Source organism: Oryctolagus cuniculus, chromosome 3, assembly GCF_964237555.1.
Source record: "Oryctolagus cuniculus chromosome 3, mOryCun1.1, whole genome shotgun sequence".
Lineage (NCBI taxonomy): Eukaryota > Metazoa > Chordata > Mammalia > Lagomorpha > Leporidae > Oryctolagus > Oryctolagus cuniculus.
In genome coordinates this window covers 36920267-36939170 of record NC_091434.1, presented here as the reverse complement: position 1 = coordinate 36939170, position 18904 = coordinate 36920267, and the positions used below count along the sequence as shown (strand labels likewise).

Sequence of the window (18904 nt, the reverse complement as noted above, 5' to 3'; positions counted from 1 at the left end):
CTAGTGACTTATCCACCAGGCTAAAAGCTCACCCCTGGAATGTTATGTTTTTTGGTTTAAGTTTTCTGTAACTTTTTTCCAAAAAGCTATGCTATTTATTCAACTATATTTCATATTCTTTCTTTCTTTTTTTTTTTTTGGACAGGCAGAGTTAGACAGTGACAGAGAGAGACAGAAAGAAAGGTTTTCCTTCCATTAGTTCACCCCTCAGATGGCTGCTACAGTCGGTGCGCTGTACCAATCTGAAGCCAGGAGCCAGGTGCTTCCTCCTGGTCTCCCATGTGGGTGCAGGGCCCAAGCACTTGGGCCATCCTCCACTGCCTTCCCGGGCCACAGCAGAGAGCTAGACTGGAAGAGGAACAACTGGGACAGAATCCGGCACCCCAACCGGGACTAGAACCCGATGTGCCGGTGCCGCAGGCGGAGGATTAGCCTAGTGAGCTGCAGCGCCGGCCATTATTTCCTTTTTAAAAAACGATTTATTTATTTATTTATTTGAAAGGCAGGTTACAGAGAGGCAGAGAGAAAACAAAGTCTTCCATCCGCTGGTTCACTCCCCAAATTGCCTTACGGCTGGAGCTGGGCCAGTCTAAAACCAGGAGCCAGGAGTTTCTGCCTGGTCTTCCAGATGGGTGCAGGGGCCCAAGGACTTGGGCCATCTTCTGCTGCTTTCCCAGGCCATAGCAGAGAACTGGATTGAAAGTGGAGCAGCCAGAACTTGAACCAGCGTCCAAATGGGATGCAGGCACTGCAGGCGGTGGCTTTACCCGCTATCCAACAGTGATGGCCCTCATATTATTACTTATTTTCATTCTATACTGTCTAGTGTAGATGGTTAAATAATCTTTGGATTTAATATTAAATTCAGTAGCATATTTAGTAGCATATTCTAGACATGATCATCATCAGCTGGTCATCTTGACATTGTAATGATATTTTTACGAAGTAACTTGACCTTGATAACATTAAGGTTAGATATATATTTTTTTTACTTTCTCTGTTTGTTTTACTGCTGAAAGTAAAATGTTTAGGAGGGTGAGTATCTTTAGCTTAGTGGTTAAGATAATTGTATCTTGGGGCCAGCCTTATGGTGTAGTAGGCTAAGCCTCTGCCTCTGGCGCCGCCATCCCATATGGGTGCTGGTTTGTGTCCTGGGTGCTTCTCTTCCAATCTAGCTCTCTGCTATGGCCTGGGAAAGCAGTAGAAGATAGCCCAGGTGCTTCAGCTCCTGTACCCATGTAGGAGACCTGGAAGTAGCACCCGTCTCCTGGCTTTGGATGGTCCCAGCTCCAGCTATTGAGACAATTTGGGGAGTGAACCAGTGGATGGAAGACCTTTCTCTCTGTCTCTCCCTCTCTCTCTGTAATCTACCTCTCAAATAAATAAAATCTTAGAAAAAAAAAAGGTAGTTGTATCCTCCCACATCAGTATGCTTCAAATTCCAGTTCCCTGCTAATGCAGACCCACAGAGGAGGTAGATGGTGGCTCAAGTTGTTGGGTATCTGCTACCCATGCAGGAGACCTAGATAGAGTTCGGCCTTTCGGTTTTAGCCCAGCCTAGCTATGGGGTTGTGGGAATTTGGGGAGTAAACAAGCATGTGGGAACTCTTTCTATTCTATCTGCCTCTTTTTTTTTTTTCCTTTCTTTTTTTAAGATATGTTTATTTGAAAGTCAGTGACAGAGAGACAAACATTTTCCCTTTGCTGGTTTAGTCCCCAATTGGCCACAGTAGCTAAGGCTGGGCTAGGCTGAACCAGGAGCCAAAAAGTCAGTCCATCCAGATCTCCCTTGTGGATGGCAGGGACTCAAATACATGAACCTTCATTTGCTGCTTCTCAGGTGCACTAGCAGGAAGCTGGATCAGAAGTGGCATAGCTGGCACTTGAACTGAGTTCTTGCCTCAGATGACAAGTAACAGTTACTTTTGATGAGGGAATGCTTTGAAATCTAGTTCCCGATTCTTTTAAGAGACAATCAGTAATGGTAAACTTCATATGGTAGGTTTCTTATTATTTACTGTACTATATAACTTTTAACGTTATGGTGAAATGTTCCATACATGGCTAAGTTTATATTTTGTTCTAATTGCACTTAATTATTTGCTATGGTTTTCTTTTTTTCCTCAGGCCTGCAAAAACTCCATCTGTCTCGATTTATCTGTTAACTGCTTGCATGGAAGATTAACAGGAAATAAAGTGGTGAATTGGGACGTTAAGGTAAATAAATAAGAAATTATGGCCAACATATTGTATTATTAATTTATCCTTTTAAAGATTTGTTTTTAAGCACCACCAGATCTGAGTGATAGGTCTCAGTTAAAATGTTACACTGATATGCAGTTGAAAAGATAAGCAAGTAGTTGAATGACTACAGCAGTTGAATGACTGTTTTACTTGCTTGAAACTAAATTGCCTTCCTAAACTTTGCTATGGGCCTAATGATCTGCATAAGAAAAATAGGCTACTTAGTAGTGCCATTCTTAAGGTATTTAATCTCTAAAACTGTATGACAGATTTCAGTCCCTCCTTCTATGTCAGATACTTCTTGTCTGTAGTCTTTTATCCATTAAGGTTTTTTTTCGAAAGATTTATTTTTTTGTTTGAAAATCAGAGTTACACACAGAGAGAAGGAGAGGCAGAGAGAGAGAGAGAGGTCTTCCATCCACTGGTTCACTCCTCAGTTGGCCGCAACAGCCTGAGCTGTGCTGATCTGAAGCCGGTAGCCAGGAGCTTCCTCTGGGTCTTCCCATTTGGGTGCAGGGGCCCAAGGACTTGGGCCATCTTCTACTGCTTTCCCAGGCCATAGCAGAGAGCTGGATCGGAAGTGGAGCAGCCAGGATTTGAACCATATGGGATGCTGGCACTGCAGGTGGCGGCTTGACCTGCTATGCCACAACACTGGCCCCATATCCATTGGGTTTAAACAAACTCATACTTTTTTCTTTTTTCAGAGTAAAAATGAATAACATTTTGTCTTCCCCACATTGCCCTGTTGCTATCATTTCTTGGCTACCTTCTTCTTAGATCTCATGTAAATTGTACAGATGCAACATTGCTTCTGTCTGGAAACTGCTGCTCATTTTCCATGACTAAATTAGCTGCGCTTGTCTTGGTATCATTAGCACGTTATCATGTCACTTACTCCTGCTGGATAGTAACTCTACTTGCTTGACTCTCCAGTAGTATTTACAGACTTCTAACTGCTTTTTTCACTACTGTATGATGCAGGAATATGCAATAAATAATTCTTGATTGAGTGATTAATTAGTAGAAGTATTTAGGCTGAGAGGAAAGTCGGAGATGCTCTACTTCTAAAATGTAGTATTTCCTAACTGGATATCATTATATTTAGTGAAATAAGCCAGTCTCGGAAAGGCAAATCCCATAAGGTCTTCCTGATCTGTGGTAACTAATAGAGTACCTAAAATGTAATCTATAGGAGAGAAACTGACACATTGAGATGCGTTAATTTGGAACAGCCTGTCCCGTGATTGTCGAGGAAGAATAGTTTTTTTTCTTCATCCTAATTGGTGAACGCTCTATTAGTGTACAGTTAATTTTATGAGTTTAAAAAGTATTAATTTTATGAGTATAAACATTTTCTGAAAAATTGATTTCTGTAAAAAATAAGAATGGGAAAGGAAGGGGGAGGAGAAAGAAGGACAGGAGTATGGTGGCAGGGAGGTAGGGGGGAAGAATCCTCATGTTCCTGAAATCTGCATATATTAAATGCATGAAGTTGTATCCCTTAAAATAAAATAATTTTTAAAAAGGTAACTTAAATAGAAGTTATAGCCTAAGTAAAATTTTGCAAATGTGAAATATATATAAGGAAAGTTGGTGGTATATCAAAAAAATATTTTTAGACAGTTAACACCAATCAAGCATACTTATTGTTTCAGTGGAAGAAAAATCATTATAATAATTTTTCCTGGGACCAGCACTGTGCCACAGCTGGTTAAGCTGCTACCTACCATGCCTGCATCCCTTAAGAGTAACGGTTTGATCCCTGGCTGTTGTACTTCTGAGCCAGCTCTCTAATAATGCACTTGGGATAGTTCAAGTACTTGGGCTTTTGCCACCTGTGTGGGAAACCCAGATGGAATTGCAGGCTCCTGGGTTTGGCCTGGCGCAGCCCTGGCAGTTGTGGCAATTTGGAGAGTGAACCAGCAGATGGAAGATCTCTGTCCTTCTCTCTGTAACTTTGTCTTTCAAATAAATAAATCTTTTTTTAAAAATAGTATTTTTTCCTGTGTAGAAATGAACCTATCAATTCAGTGTTAATCTTATGTTATTCATGGTGCATAAAGCAATTTTCTCTCTAATTTTGTTGTAAGTACATTGTGAACATAATAAGATGTACGACATGATTGATAATTCATAAAGTTAACTTTTTCTTTATTTGTAAGGTTGGTTTTTATGAAGCTAGTTCTATGTATTTTTGATAAAAATCAGATTATTTGAGGTACACCATGCATACCTGAAAATTCAGTCTTTGATGTCTTGAGCATGGCTTTGTGAATTAACCTGTCAGAATTTTGCCTGCTGTGGAAATTAAAAAGGAAACAGTTGTCAAGAGGAAGACATTTCTTTTAAATGAATTTTTTTTTTTTTTAAGATTCATTTATTTGAAAGGCAGAGTTACAGAGAGCGGGGAGACAGGGAGTGAGAAGTGATCGCCATTCACTAGTTCATTCTCCAGTTGGGCACAGTGGCCAGGACTGGCTGGGCCAACCCAAAACCAGGATCCTGGAACTTCATCCAATCTCCCACTTGTATGGCAGGCGCCCAAGTACCTGGACTGTTGTCTGCTGCCATCCCAGGTATATTAGTAGGAAGTTGAACAGAAGCATAGTATCCAGGAATCAAAAGGCCCTCCAATATTAGATGTGGACCTTGTACATCAGTTTCTAGGCACCATTCATATACTAGTTTACCCAGTCCTTACAACAAGTTTTTTTTTTTTTTTTTAATTTAATTTTTTTTTTATTTTTTTTAAACTTTTATTTAATGCATATAAATTTCCAAAGTACGACTTATGGATTACAATGGCTTCCCCCCCATACCGTCCCTCCCACCCACAACCCTCCCCTTTCCCACTCCCTCTCCCCTTCCATTCACATCAAGATTCATTTTCGATTATCTTAATATACAGAAGATCAGCTTAGTATACATCAAGTATGGATTTCAACAGTTTGCTCCCACACAGAAACATAAAGTGAAAAATAATAGATGATTTTTTAAAATGATGATGAAATCAGAGCAGACCTATTGTCATGTTTAATCCCAGTGAGAGTCAAGTTGGGAATTGATAATTTCTTTTTTTTTTTTTTTTTAATAGAGGATCAGTTTAGTATGCATTAAGTAAGGATTTCAACAGTTTGCACCCCCATAGAAACACAAAGTGAAATATATTGTTTGAGTACTCGTTATAGCATTAAATCTCAATGTACAGCACATTAAGGACAGAGATCCTACATGAGGAGTAAGTGCACAGTGACTCCTGTTGTTGACTTTACCAATTGACACTCCTGTCTATGGCATCAGTAATCTCCCTATGCTCCAGTCATGAGTTTCCAAGGCTATGGAAGCCCTCTGAGTTCTCCGATTCTTATCTTGTTTAGACAAGCTCATAGTCAAAGTGGAGGTTCTCTCCTCCCTTCAGAGAAAGGTACCTCCTTCTTTGATGGCCTGTTCTTTCCACTGGGATCTCACTCGCAGAGATCTTTTGCCAGAGTGTCTTGGCTTTCCATGCCTGAAATACTCTCATGAGCTTTTCAGCCAGCTCCGAATGCCTTTAGGGCTGATTCTGAGGCCAGAGTGCTATTTAGGACATCTGCCATTCTATGAGTCTGCTGAGATTCTCACTTCCCATGTTGGATCACTCTCCCCTTTATTTACTCCATCAGTTAGCGTTAGCAGGTACTAGACTTGTCTATGTGCTCCCTTTGACTCCCAGTCCCTTCACCATGACCAACTGTGAACTGAAACTGATCACCTGGAACAGTGAGATGGCATTGGTACATGCCACCTCGATGGGATTGAATTGGAATCCCCTGGTATGCTTCCAACTCCACCACTTGGGGCAAGTCAGCCTGAGCATGTCCCAAATTATACATCTCTTCCCTCTCCCATTCCCACCACCATGTTCAACAGGGATCACATTTCAGTTAATTTTCAACACTTAAGAATAACTGTGCATCAATTACAGATCTAAACCAGTCATATTAAGTAGAACAGATAAAAAAAACTACTAAGAGGGATAATGTATTTAGTTGTTCATTAACAGTCAGGGCTATGCTGATCAAGCCACCATTTCCCATAGTGTCCACCTCACTCCAACAGGTTTCCCTCTTGGTGTTCAGTCAGTCGTCACCGATCAGGGAGAACATATGGTATTTGTCCCTTTGGGACTGGCTTATTTCACTCAGCATGATGTGTTCCAGATTCCTCCATTTTGTTGCAAATGACTGGATTTCATTGTTTCTTACTGCGGTATAGTATTCTAAAGAGTACATATCCCATAATTTCTTTATCCAGTCTATCGTTGATGGGCATTTAGGTTGGTTCCAGGTCTTAGCTATTGTGAATTGAGCTGCAATAAACATTAGGGTGCAGACCTCTTTTTTGTTTGCCAATTTAAATTCCTTTGGGTAAATTCCAAGGAGTGGGATGGCTGGGTCGAACGGTAGGGTTATCTTCAGGTTTCTGAGGAATCTCCAGACTGACTTCCATAGTGGCTTGACCAGTTTGCATTCCCACCAACAGTGGGTTAGTGTCCCTTTTTCCCCACATCCTCGCCAGCATCTGTTGTTGGTAGATTTCTGCATGTGAGCCATTCTAACCGGGGTGAGGTGAAACCTCATTGTGGTTTTGATTTGCATTTCCCTGATTGCTAATGACCTTGAACATTTTTTCATGTGCCTGTTGGCCATTTGGATTTCCTCTTTTGAAAAATGTCTATTGAGGTCCTTGGCCCATCTCTTAAGTGGGTTGTTGGTTTTGTTTTTGTGGAGTTTCTTGATCTCTTTGTAGATTCTGGTTATTAACCCTTTGTCTGTTGCATAGTTTGCAAATATTTTTTCCCATTCTGTCGGTTGTCTTTTCACTCTCCTCACTGTTTCTTTTGCAGTACAGAAACTTCTCAATTTGATGCAATCCCAATAGTTGATTTCGGCTTTGACTGCCTGTGCCTCCCGGGTCTTTTCCAGAAACTCTTTGCCTGTGCCAATATCTTGAAGGGTTTCTCCAATGTTCTCTAGTAACTTGATGGTGTCAGGTCGTAGATTTAGGTCTTTAATCCATGTGGAGTGGATTTTTGTGTAAGGTGTAAGGTAGGGGTCTTGCTTCATGATTCTGCACGTGGAAATCCAGTTTTCCCAGCACCATTTATTGAATAGACTGTCCTTGCTCCAGGAATTAGTTTTAGATCCTTGATCAAATATAAGTTGGCTGTAGATGTTTGGGTTGATTTCTGGTGTTTCAATTCTGTTCCATTGGTCTATCCATCTGTTTCTGTACCAGTACCATGCTGTTTTAATTACAACTGCCCTGTAGTATGTCCTGAAATCTGGTATTGTGATGCCTCCGGCTTTGTTTTTGTTGTACAAGATTGCTTTAGCTATTCGAGGTCTCTTGTGCCTCCATATAAATTTCAGCACCATTTTTTCCAGATCTGAGAAGAAGGTCTTCGGTATCTTGATTGGTATTGCATTGAATCTGTAAATTGCTTTTGGGAGAATGGACATTTTGATGATATTGATTCTTCCAATCCATGAGCATGGAAGATTTTTCCATTTCTTGGTATCCTCTTCTATTTCTTTCTTTAAGGTTTTGTAATTTTCATCGTAGAGATCTTTAACGTCTTTGGTTAAGTTTATTCCAAGGTATTTGATTGTTTTTGTAGCTATTGTGAATGGGATTGATCTTAGAAGTTCTTCCTCATCCATGGCATTGTCTGTGTATACAAAGGCTGTTGATTTTTGTGTATTGATTTTATACCCTGCTACTTTGCCAAACTCTTCTATGAGTTCCAATAGTCTCTTAGTAGAGTTCTTTGGGTCCTCTAAATAAAGAATCATGTCATCTGCAAAGAGGGATAGTTTGAGCTCTTCCTTCCCAATTTGTATCCCTTTAATTTCTTTTTCTTGCCTAATAGCTCTGGCTAGAACCTCCAGAACTATATTGAATAGCAGTGGTGAGAGTGGGCATCCCTGTCTGGTTCCAGATCTCAGTGGAAATGCTTCCAACTTTTCCCCATTCAATAGGATGTTGGCTGTGGGTTTTTCATAGATTGCTTTGATTGTATTGAGGAATGTTCCTTCCAAACCCAGTTTGCTTAGAGTTTTCATCATGAACGGGTGTTGTATTTTATCAAATGCTTTCTCGGCATCTATTGAGAGAATCATATGGTTTTTCTTCTGCAGTCTATTAATGTGGTGTATCACATGGATTGTCTTGCGCACATTAAACCATCCCTGCATACCAGGGATGAATCCCACTTGGTCTGGGTGGATGATCTTTCTGATGTGTTGTTGCATTCTATTGGCGAGAATTTTATTGAGGATTTTTGCATCTATGTTCATCAGGGATATTGGTCTGTAATTCTCTTTCAGTGCTGCATCTTTTTCCGGCTTAGGAATTAAGGTGATGCTGGCTTCATAGAAAGAATTTGGGAGGACTCCCTCTTCTTCGATTGTTCTGAATAGTTTGAGAAGAATTGGAGTTAGTTCTTCTTTAAACGTCTGGTAGAATTCAGCAGTGAATCCATCTGGTCCTGGGCTTTTCTTTGTTGGGAGGGCCTTTATTACTGTTTCAATTTCTGTCTCAGTTATGTGTCTGTTTAGGTTTTCGATGTCTTCCTGGTTCAATTTAGGTAGGTTGCATGTGTCCAGGAATCTATCCATTTCTGATAGGTTTCCCTGTTTGCTGGCATACAAGTCCTTGTAGTAATTTCTGATGATTCTTTTTATTTCTGTGGTGTCTGTTGTTACATTTCCTTTTTCATCTCTGATTTTATTGATTTGGGTCTTTTCTCTTCTTTTTTTAGTTAGTTGGGCCAATGGGGTGTCAATTTTGTTTATTTTTTCAAAAAACCAGCTCTTCGTTTGGCTGATTTTTTGTAATGTTTTTCTTGATTCAATCCTGTTGATTTCTTCTCTGATTTTAATTATTTCTCTTCTCCTACTAGATTTGGGTCTGATTTGCTGTAGGTTTTCTAGATCCTTGAGGTGAATTGAAAGCTCATCTATTTGGTGTCTTTCCAATTTCTTGATGTAGGCACCTATTGATATAAACTTTCCTCTTAACACTGCTTTTGCTGTGTCCCATAAGTTTTGGTATGTTGTGCTGTTATCCTCATTTACTTCCAGAAAGTTTTTGATTTCTCTTTTGATTTCTTCTATGACCCATTGTTCATTCAGGAGCATGTTGTTCAATCTCCATGTGTTTGCGTATGCTCTAGGGATTCCTGAGTTGGTAATTTCCAACTTCATTCCTTTATGGTCTGAGAAGCTGCATGGTATGATTCTAATTCTTTTGAATTTGCTGAGACTTGCTTTATGGCCTAGTATGTGGTCAATCCTAGAGAAGCTTCCATGTACTGCTGAGAAGAATGTAAAATCTTTAGCTGTAGGATTGAAAGTTCTGTATATATCTGTTAGATCCATTTGGGCTATAGTGTCGTTTAAATCTACTGTATCCTTGTTGATCTTCTGACCGGATGATCTGTCTATTTCTGAGAGTGGAGTATTGAAGTCCCCCAGTACTACTGTATTGGGGTCTAAGTCTCCCTTTAAGTCCGTTAATAAATCTTTTAGATAAACTGGTGCCCTGTAGTTAGGTGCATATACATTGATAATTGTTATATCTTCCTGTTGAATTGATCCCTTAATCATGATATAGTGTCCCTCTTTGTCTCTCTTAACAGTTTTTGTGGTAAAGTTTATGTTGTCCGATATTAAGATGGCTACCCCTGCTTTTTTTTGGTTTCTGTTGGCATGGAATATCTTTTTCCAACCTTTCACTTGACAGGCAGAGTGGACAGTGAGAGAGAGAGACAGGGAGAAAGGTCTTCCTTTGCCGTTGGTTCACCCTCCAATGGCCGCTGCAGCCGGTGTGCTGCGGCCTGCGCACCGCGCTGATCCGATGGCAGGAGCCAGGAGCCAGGTGCTTTTCCTGGTCTCCCATGGGGTGCAGGGCCCAAGCACCTGGGCCATCCTCCACTGCACTCCCGGGCCACAGCAGAGAGCTGGCCTGGAAGAGGGGCAACTGGGACAGAATCCGGCACCCCAACTGGGACTAGAACCCGGTGTGCTGGTGCCGCTAGGCGGAGGATTAGCCTAGTGAGCCGCAGCGCCGGCCGCAACAAGTTTTAAAGTGGGTGTTATTATTCCCATTTTACAGATAAGGAAACAAAAGCCCAAGAGATAATTAATTTATCAAAGGATATAGAAAATATTTCATTAAGCTATCCAAAACACTGAACATTGACTGAAGCCACCTACCTCACCCTTTTGTTAACTAAAACTAGAGGAATCAAACATATTTCTTTTTTAAAAAAATACCTATTAGACCACACATATTAGGCCTCCTATCTTTTTTTTTTTTTTTTTTTAAGATTTATTTATTTATTTGAAAGTCAGAGTTACACAGAGAGAGCAGGAGAGGCAGAGACCTCCATCCGCTGGTCCACTCACTCTCCAACTGGCCACAACGGAAGCCAAAGCCAGGAGCCAGGAGCTTCTTCCGGGTCCCCCAGGAGAGTGCTGGGGCCCAAGGACTTGGGCCATCCTCCACTGCTTTCCCAGGCCATAAAGAGAGCTGGATTGGAAGTGGAGCAGCTGGGACTCCAACCAGTGCCCATATGGGATGCTGGCACTGCAGGCAGTGGCTTTATCTGCTATGCCACCGCACTGGCCCCCAAACATATTTATACCAGGAAATGCATTTTTTTCATGATTTATTCTCCTGTTTGTTAGGCCTTATTATGTGGTGATGGTTGTTTTGCTCTGCATTGTTAGAATTATGTTTTAAAGTCTTTTCGTGGAGTTATGTTTGGATCGCCTTTTTTTGGGATCCCTAAAGTTTGGAAAACAAATAGTGGCCTCTGACACTGCTCTTTAAAGCATCTTCCCACACAAACATTCCTTCAGCTTGGGCTATCTAGACATTGCCTGAAAGTTTAGCAAATTATAACTTCCTATAGGCTGTGTAGATGTTAAGTGGCAAAATTGTCCCTGTTTTATAAAATTAAAAAATTTTAACTTTCTTTTTAGGATATCATAAACTGCATAGGTGGATTAAATGTACTCTTTCCTCTGTTGGAACAAATCAGCCACTTTAATGAGGGACTGATTCCTGGAGGATTGAATGAAGCAGCAGTTCCTGAATTGGTAACAGCTGTAGAAGAAGATCGGATGGTATTGACCTCCACAAAGGCATCAGGTATGCAGATGAAATGAAAAGAAAATTGTCATTGAGACATTTTAGAATTAATTGGAAAATAGATGAAAATGTCTTCTAGGTGTTTGGAGGTCTAGCAGCTTTCCCTGATTTTACAGTACAGTTCAGTAAGTTTATTCTAATACTTTGGTCAAAACACTAAAGATGTTGATTTTACTGCTGAGTATCCTTAGTTTATACTATTAGTGGATATATGACCACATTGTTAATTTGGGGTAGAGAAAATATTTTACATGTACTTATAATTATACAGTATGCAGTTGATGTTTTTTCTGAGTCCACTGTACAAGGCAGCAAACTAGTGAACCAGATTTCTTCTTTGTTACAATATGTATTGTGATACAGACAAATGTGATATAAAGGTGATTAGTAGGGTGGGCATTTGCAATAGTAGTTCACACGCTGCTTGGGTTGCCTGCATTCCATATTGGAGTTCTGGGTTTGAGTCTTAGTTCCATTCCTGATGCCAGCTTCCTCCTAATGTGCACTCTGGGAAGCAGCAGGTGGTGGCTTAGGTGGTAGTTGGGTCCTTGCCACCCACATGGAGACCTGGATTGAATTCCTGCCTCCTAGTTTCAGCCTGGCCCAGCCGTAGCTGTTGTGGTCACTTAGAGAGTGAATAACAGATTGGAGATTTTTCTCTTTCTCTCTCTCTCTCTTTTGAATTCCTGCCTCCTAGTTTCAGCCTAGCCCAGCCCTAGCTGCTGTGGTCATTTAGAAAGTGAATAACAGATTGGAGATTTCTCTCTCTTTCTCTCTCTCTCTTTACTTTTCAAGTAAATATAATAATAATAATTTTTTTATTATTATTTTTTGACAGGCAGAGTTAGACAGTGAGAGACAGAGGGAAAGGTCTTCCTTTCGTTGGTTCACACACACACACACACACACACACCCCAATGGCCGCTACGGCCGGCGCACAGCGCCGATCCGAAGCCAGGAACCAGGTGCTTCTCCTGGTCTCCCATGTGGGTGCAGGGCCCAAGCACTTGGGCCATCCTCCACTGCACTCCCAGGCCACAACAGAGAGCTGGACTGGAAGAGGAGCAACCAGGACAGAATCTGGCGCCCCAGTCGGGACTAGAACCTGAGGTGCTGGCACCACAGGCAGAGGATTAGCCAAGTGAGCCGCGGTGCCAGCCATAAAATTTTTTTGAAAGTGATTGGCTTAGGGCCAGCGCTGTGACACATTAGGTTAATCTTCCACCTGTGGCGCCAGCATCTCATATGTGCATTGGTTCTAGTCCTAGCTGGTCCTCTTTCAATCCAGCTCTCTGCTATGGCCTGGGAAAGCAGTGGAAGAATGGCTGAGGCTCTTGGGCCCTTGTACCTATGTAGGAGACCCAGAAGAAGCTCCGGCCGTTGTGGCTGTTTGGGGAGTGATCCAGTGGGTGGAATACCTTTCTCTCTGTCTCTCTCACTATCTGTGACTCTACCTTTCAAATAAATAAGTAAAATCTTTAAAAAAAAAAAAGTGGATGGCTTAGTTATGATTTTTAATTGCATATTCTCACTTCCAGAGTCAAGACTAGAGAGGAATCTAGTTGCGACATTTATCTTGATTGTGAAACACTTTATTCAGAGGCATCCTATCAACCAAGAAAATTTGATTCACTCCCATGGAGTTGCAACTCTTGGTACCTTACTTCAGAAGGTGAACCAATCTAATATGACGTTGATTTACCAGATTATAATTAGAGTCAGTGCTGGGATCTTTTTTTCCTAATAAATAGATACATATGTAAAGGTTATAGTTTACATCTTAAGTTATATTAATGGGTATGATATGTTTCACAGGCAACTTACAAAAACTTCTGGAATCACCTTTTACAATTATTTTATATAATGGCATATAATCTTTGAACTATATAATCTTATTTGTTAGCTTTGGTATTTGGGATATTTTAGAAATATAAGACAGTAATTTAGAAATAATACATTGGGAAAATATGTTCCAGTGATACATTAGACAAGCTAAAAATTAAGTTTATATTTATCTAACCTAGATTTTTATATTTTTACATTTAGTAGATGTTCTGACTTGAAATTATAGATAGCTTAATGATGATTACTGATACTGAAGTTTATGTAACCCTCTTTGGTTTTAGGTGCCAAGCACCATGATGGATGTTAATGTATTGATGGCAGTTCAATTACTAATTGAACAGGTGTCACTAGAGAAAAATTCGCAGCTTCTGCAACAAATGTATCAATATTTGCTCTTTGATTTCCGTATTTGGAACCGTGGAGATTTTCCTTTTCGAATTGGTGAGAGCAGACTGATAAAATTTTATAGTTGTTTTAGAAATTTATAAAGACCTGTGTGACTTCACTTTAGATAGGTAATTTATGAGCGATCTTCCTATTTTAGGTCATATACAGTATCTTTCAACCATCATTAAAGACAGCAGGAGAGTTTTCCGAAAAAAGTATGGTGTACAGTTTCTCCTGGATACGCTTAGGATTTATTACGGGTATGGTGTTCTTGCTCCTTCTCAGTTTATTTTCTGTCTGCTACTTAATTAGAACATATTTTTTCTTGACTAGCAATTCTAATATCTTTTAACTTTAGAGAGGCAGGATACTATAGAGGTTAAAATGAACAGTGGATACACATACATTGTGTTTGAATCCTGGTGTCATTAATTGTGTATCCGTAAGCAAATTATTCAGTTTTTCTGTGTTGAATTTCCTCATCTGTGAAAAGGAGATAATAAAACTATGACTTCCTGTGGTGTTTTGAGGATTAAATTCAATGAATTCATAATGTATAAAGCATTTAAAATGTCTGCTATGTAATTCAGTGTTGTATAGTCCGTTTTTGGCATTGAAACTCTTATCTCTTAACAGACTGAGGTTTAGAAAGAAAAAAAAACTAAAGTTGCCATGAATTCTAATAATTACATGGAAAAATTTTTCTTTTAACTATGAATTCTTTCTATAAAAATTCAAAAATATTAAAATTTCAGTTCTTCATCTTTGTTTTCTCTTTCAGGAGTAGTTGTAAATATAATGAGCTATCGCTTGATGATATTCGAACAATAAGGACTTCTTTGTATGGTCTGATTAAATATTTTCTGTGCAGAGGTGGAACTCATGAGGAAATACAAAGTATCATAGGCTACATAGCTGCCACCAATGAAGAAGAGCAGGTATTATGCTTGACATTTAGGTTGCCATGTCATCTTCTTACAAAAGTACATGTTTGTTTAATTAAATATTTCAATAATAAAGTATAAATGGTGTCACAATACTTGTATAATTTAAAATATTTTCATTGCTAATTGAATGTTGAATAAAAAGTGACAGAATGATTCAATATTGTAGCCAGCTAGGAGAGGGAAAATGTGAAAGTAGCTGGCTTTGCCTGGCAGTTCTGAAGTTTGTTTTCATATCCAATGGCAGTGTTTATCTCTCTTCAGAGTTACTAGGTAGATTTTGTTTTTAAGATTTTATTTGGGAGAGACAGAGAGAAAGGTCTCCCATCCACTGGTTCATTCCTCAATTGGCCGTAATGGCAGGAGCTGGGCCTATCCAAAGCTAGGAGCCAGGAGCTTCCTCCAGATCTCCCATGTGGGTGCAAGGGCCCAAGGACTTGGGCCATCTTCTACTGCTTTCCCAGGCCATGGCAGAGAGCTGGATGGGAAGTGGAGCAGCCGGGACTCCAGCCAGTGCCTATATGGGATGCTGGCACTGCAGATAGTGGCTTTTATCTGCTACGCCACAGCACCGTCCCCACTAGGTAGATTTTGAACATGAATTCTAACATAGCATAGGTCATAAAACTGTCGCATACATTATCAATGTATGTCTGTTTTTAAAATGCTTTACATTCATTACCTCATTTAATCCTGAGAACTAACCTTTAAGGCATTAGTTCTCAAAGTATGGTCCCTGACCAGCCTTACCTGGGGGCTTGTTAAAAATCCAGATATACTTCTGATTCAACTACTGAATCAAGCCTTGCAGGTGACTCACGTACACGTGGTAAACTGATGTTAGATACACAGACCAGAAATTAACTCTTCCCGTGTACACTTTTTAAAAAAAAATTATTAATATGATGAGAACAGATTTCATGTATTTCATAGGTGCAAATTCCAAGAAGATAATTATACTTACGTTCCTCTGTCTCCTTCCCTCAATCTACCTCCTTCTTTCCTTTTTTTTCTTTAATTTTTGCAAAAACTTCATTTCAGTCTACTCTATAATCACAAGCTTAACACACTACTAACCATAATATTCAATAAGTAAAAAGTAGAAAGACCACAGTTCCATAGAAACTTCCCTCATTCCCTCCCTCCTTCCCTCCTTCCTTCCCTCCTTCAAGGGCTAAAAACAACAGTCAAATCACAAGATGTCCATTTTGTCCTTTACAATTTTTCATGTTCTATATTAACTACTATATATAAGAGAGCACATATGATTTTGTCTCTTTGGGCCTGGCTTATTTCACTAAGCATAATAGTTTGCAGTTACGTCCATTTTGTTGTAAAAGATAGGATTTCATTCTTTTTTATGGCTGAGTAGTATTCTGTAAAGCGTATATATCGCATTTTCTTTATCCAGTCATCAGTTGATGGACATCTGAGTTAATTCTGTATCCTAGCTATTGTAGATTGAGCTGCAATAAACATGGGAGCACAAGTATACTTTTGGAAATAAATATTCAGAGATAGTATGACTTTAAAAAGTCAGACAACTGGTAAACCTGGAACTAGAATCCAAGTGTATTTATTCTTACTTTTAAGCTCTTCCTGTGTAAGTCTAAACACCATAGCTTTGCACAGCTTTAATTTATGTTGCCTAAAATATTTTGCTCTCTATAATTAGTACTAGTTGTGTACTCAGTGGTTATATGACTACATAATTGGTCTTATATAGATGAGTTAACTTAGAGTATTTTCCTTTAACGTTGCCCTGCTTCAAAAGTTTCTCATCATTTAGAATGATAGATAACTGCTTTTTTGATAGCTGTACATATAATTCACTGCCAATGATATTTTTAAAATGTTATTTGTTAAGCACTTACTGTATACACAGAATGATATTAGAGATTGTAGGTAATATAATGATGAAAGAATTATTCTTACTTTTAGCCTAATTGGGTAGGGATCAAGAGAAGTTTACAAATAACTATGAAACAAAGAAAAGTACGGTAATATCTGTAAGAGATAGAAAGTCCCATGTGGTTTCCATAGGAGCATTCTGTATGTGGTTTTCAGGTTATCATAAGAGACCAGGAAAGGATTTTTGAAAGAGAAGCTTTTTCATAAAAACAAAGCAGAGTACCTATGATTTCAATGGGTTAATATGGATAGTTAGAAGGCACACAAAAGGAAGTGGAATAAGCCAAAAGCATGTTGTGGGAAAAAAGCAGGAATGATTTCAAAAGGCGTCTCAGAGTTCAGTTAAGCCAAAATACTAGAATACATGGGAATTAGTAAAGTAACTTTTGTGGATTATGACTTTATTGTGCTAATATATTTGAGTGTGGTTGTTTGCTCTGTGTTGTTTAATGTAAAAGCTCTTAGGAATTTTGGATGTACTCTTCAATCTCCTACGAACCAGCCCAACTAGAGGTCAGCTTTTCTTACTGCTGTTTGAACCAGGAAACGCTGATATCCTTTACGCCTTGCTCTTAAATCAGAAGTACTCTGACAGACTGCGAGAAATAATTTTTAAGGTACAAACAGTTCATGCACATCTTTATTGTGAGCATTTATATTTTTATGAGTTTACTTTCAGCATATTCTATTCTATAACTGAGTTCTTTTTTCATGTCTATTTCTGATTTTATGTTGTTCCGTTTATTTTGACATATTTTAATGTTTGCCTATTTTAAAAATTGTATAGTAGTTTGATAAATCATCTCAGTGGAACACTCACATTTTTGTACCATCCTCGATATGAAGCCTCTCATCTCCTTTTTAATTTCTGGTGAGTCTCTGTGGCAGTTCAGGACGTTTTATAAGTTAATAATAAGAGCTAACCTTATATGGCACTCACTGTGTGTCATGCAGTAAGCACCTTTCATATATTAACTTTTCTTATTTTTTGCAACAACTTTATGAAATGAGTGTTTACTATTATTCTTATTTTACAGATGAAAACTATAGCCAGAGAGATTAATAATTTATCACAGGATATAGAATATATTTTATTGAGCTATTCAAAGTATCCAAAAGTTTGAACTTTGGCTGAAACACCCACTCTACCTTTTTGTTCCTACAAGTAAAAGAGTCAATCATATTTTTACGAGCAAATGCATTTTTTCTTGATTTATTCTCATTGGTTATTCCTAATTGCCTAGTGACAGTTGTTTGTTCTTACATTATTAAAGTTATACCATAAAGTCTATTTATGAGTATGTTTAGATTTTTAAGTTTAAAATCCCTAAACTTTGGAAAACAAAGGTATGGTAAAAATTGGCTGACTTGATCTCTCTGTAGTGTTGAGGAAGGTGACACCTGCGGCTACTCTTTAAAAAAGCTGCCCTCAGAAGAGTTCCATTGTGGAGGTTCAGGGGTTTTTCCTCCAAAAAGCGACTTTTTTTTATTATATTCTGTAAAGCTTACCCTTCCTATATTGGGTTTGCAGTATCACACTTGTAAAATATTGATGTCCCCTCCAGAAGTGTAGGATGGTTGATTCAGTCCCTCATTTTAGCATGTGAATGAGTTGTTTCACAAATGTTTCCTTGTTTTTGAAAATTATTTTGATAACTGCTACATAAGTGAGTTAATCCAAAGGTTTCTGGATATGTCTTTACTCCTTTTGCAAGGTACTTAGATTGTTTTCATTAAACCTTAGCCCTCAAGAAAGAAAACTTTAATTTCTTCCATTTGCCATATTTCAACTAACATGTGAAACAATAGTTATCCAATTATAGATGCAATTCAGCCCAGTTTATTCTTAAATCCATTTTTTCACAATAATATATTATGAAGTATTCCTCTCTATTTGTGCTGTACTTGAGGAATAAAATGATGCCATACAAACCAACATACAATAATATTGTATTCAATATTAACTTAAGTGACAAACTATTTTATATTGAGAGGAATGTATTATTTGTTGTGACTAGGTTATGGAGCAGATGTTGAAATGCACAAACGTTTATGAACGTAGCAAACAACGTATTCGACTCAGAGAGGTTGGCTATTCAGGATTGGGACTCCTTCTTAATGAATCACCCATTAATACTTCTCTTATTAAAAACCTCACCAATCAAATCATAAATACAGGTATGACTAAGGCTGACATTACTAATATATTTAAGAAATTTTTTTCCTGGAAGTTTTTTCCCCTTCCTTTCCTGCTTTTTAAATTACCTAGGATTTGATTCAGAAGGGCCTTTCTTGGAAACTGTGTCTCATGTAGTTTTGTACAGGAGTAAGTTACAGTGCCTTACCCAATAAACACCCACATGGGTGTAGGG

General features: G+C 38.8%; 1 protein-coding gene across 1 annotated transcript in view; it reads left to right on the top strand.

Annotated features, from left to right (window-relative positions):
• The window catches only part of NBEAL1 (neurobeachin like 1), a 211464-nt gene that overhangs the window by 101056 nt on the left and 91504 nt on the right, over positions 1-18904 (top strand). Inside the window, 8 exon segments of the mRNA XM_051849252.2 lie at positions 2128-2217; positions 11277-11445; positions 12984-13117; positions 13572-13731; positions 13835-13937; positions 14459-14615; positions 16991-17149; positions 18551-18710. Coding sequence (XP_051705212.2) covers positions 2128-2217; positions 11277-11445; positions 12984-13117; positions 13572-13731; positions 13835-13937; positions 14459-14615; positions 16991-17149; positions 18551-18710 — 1132 coding nt within the window.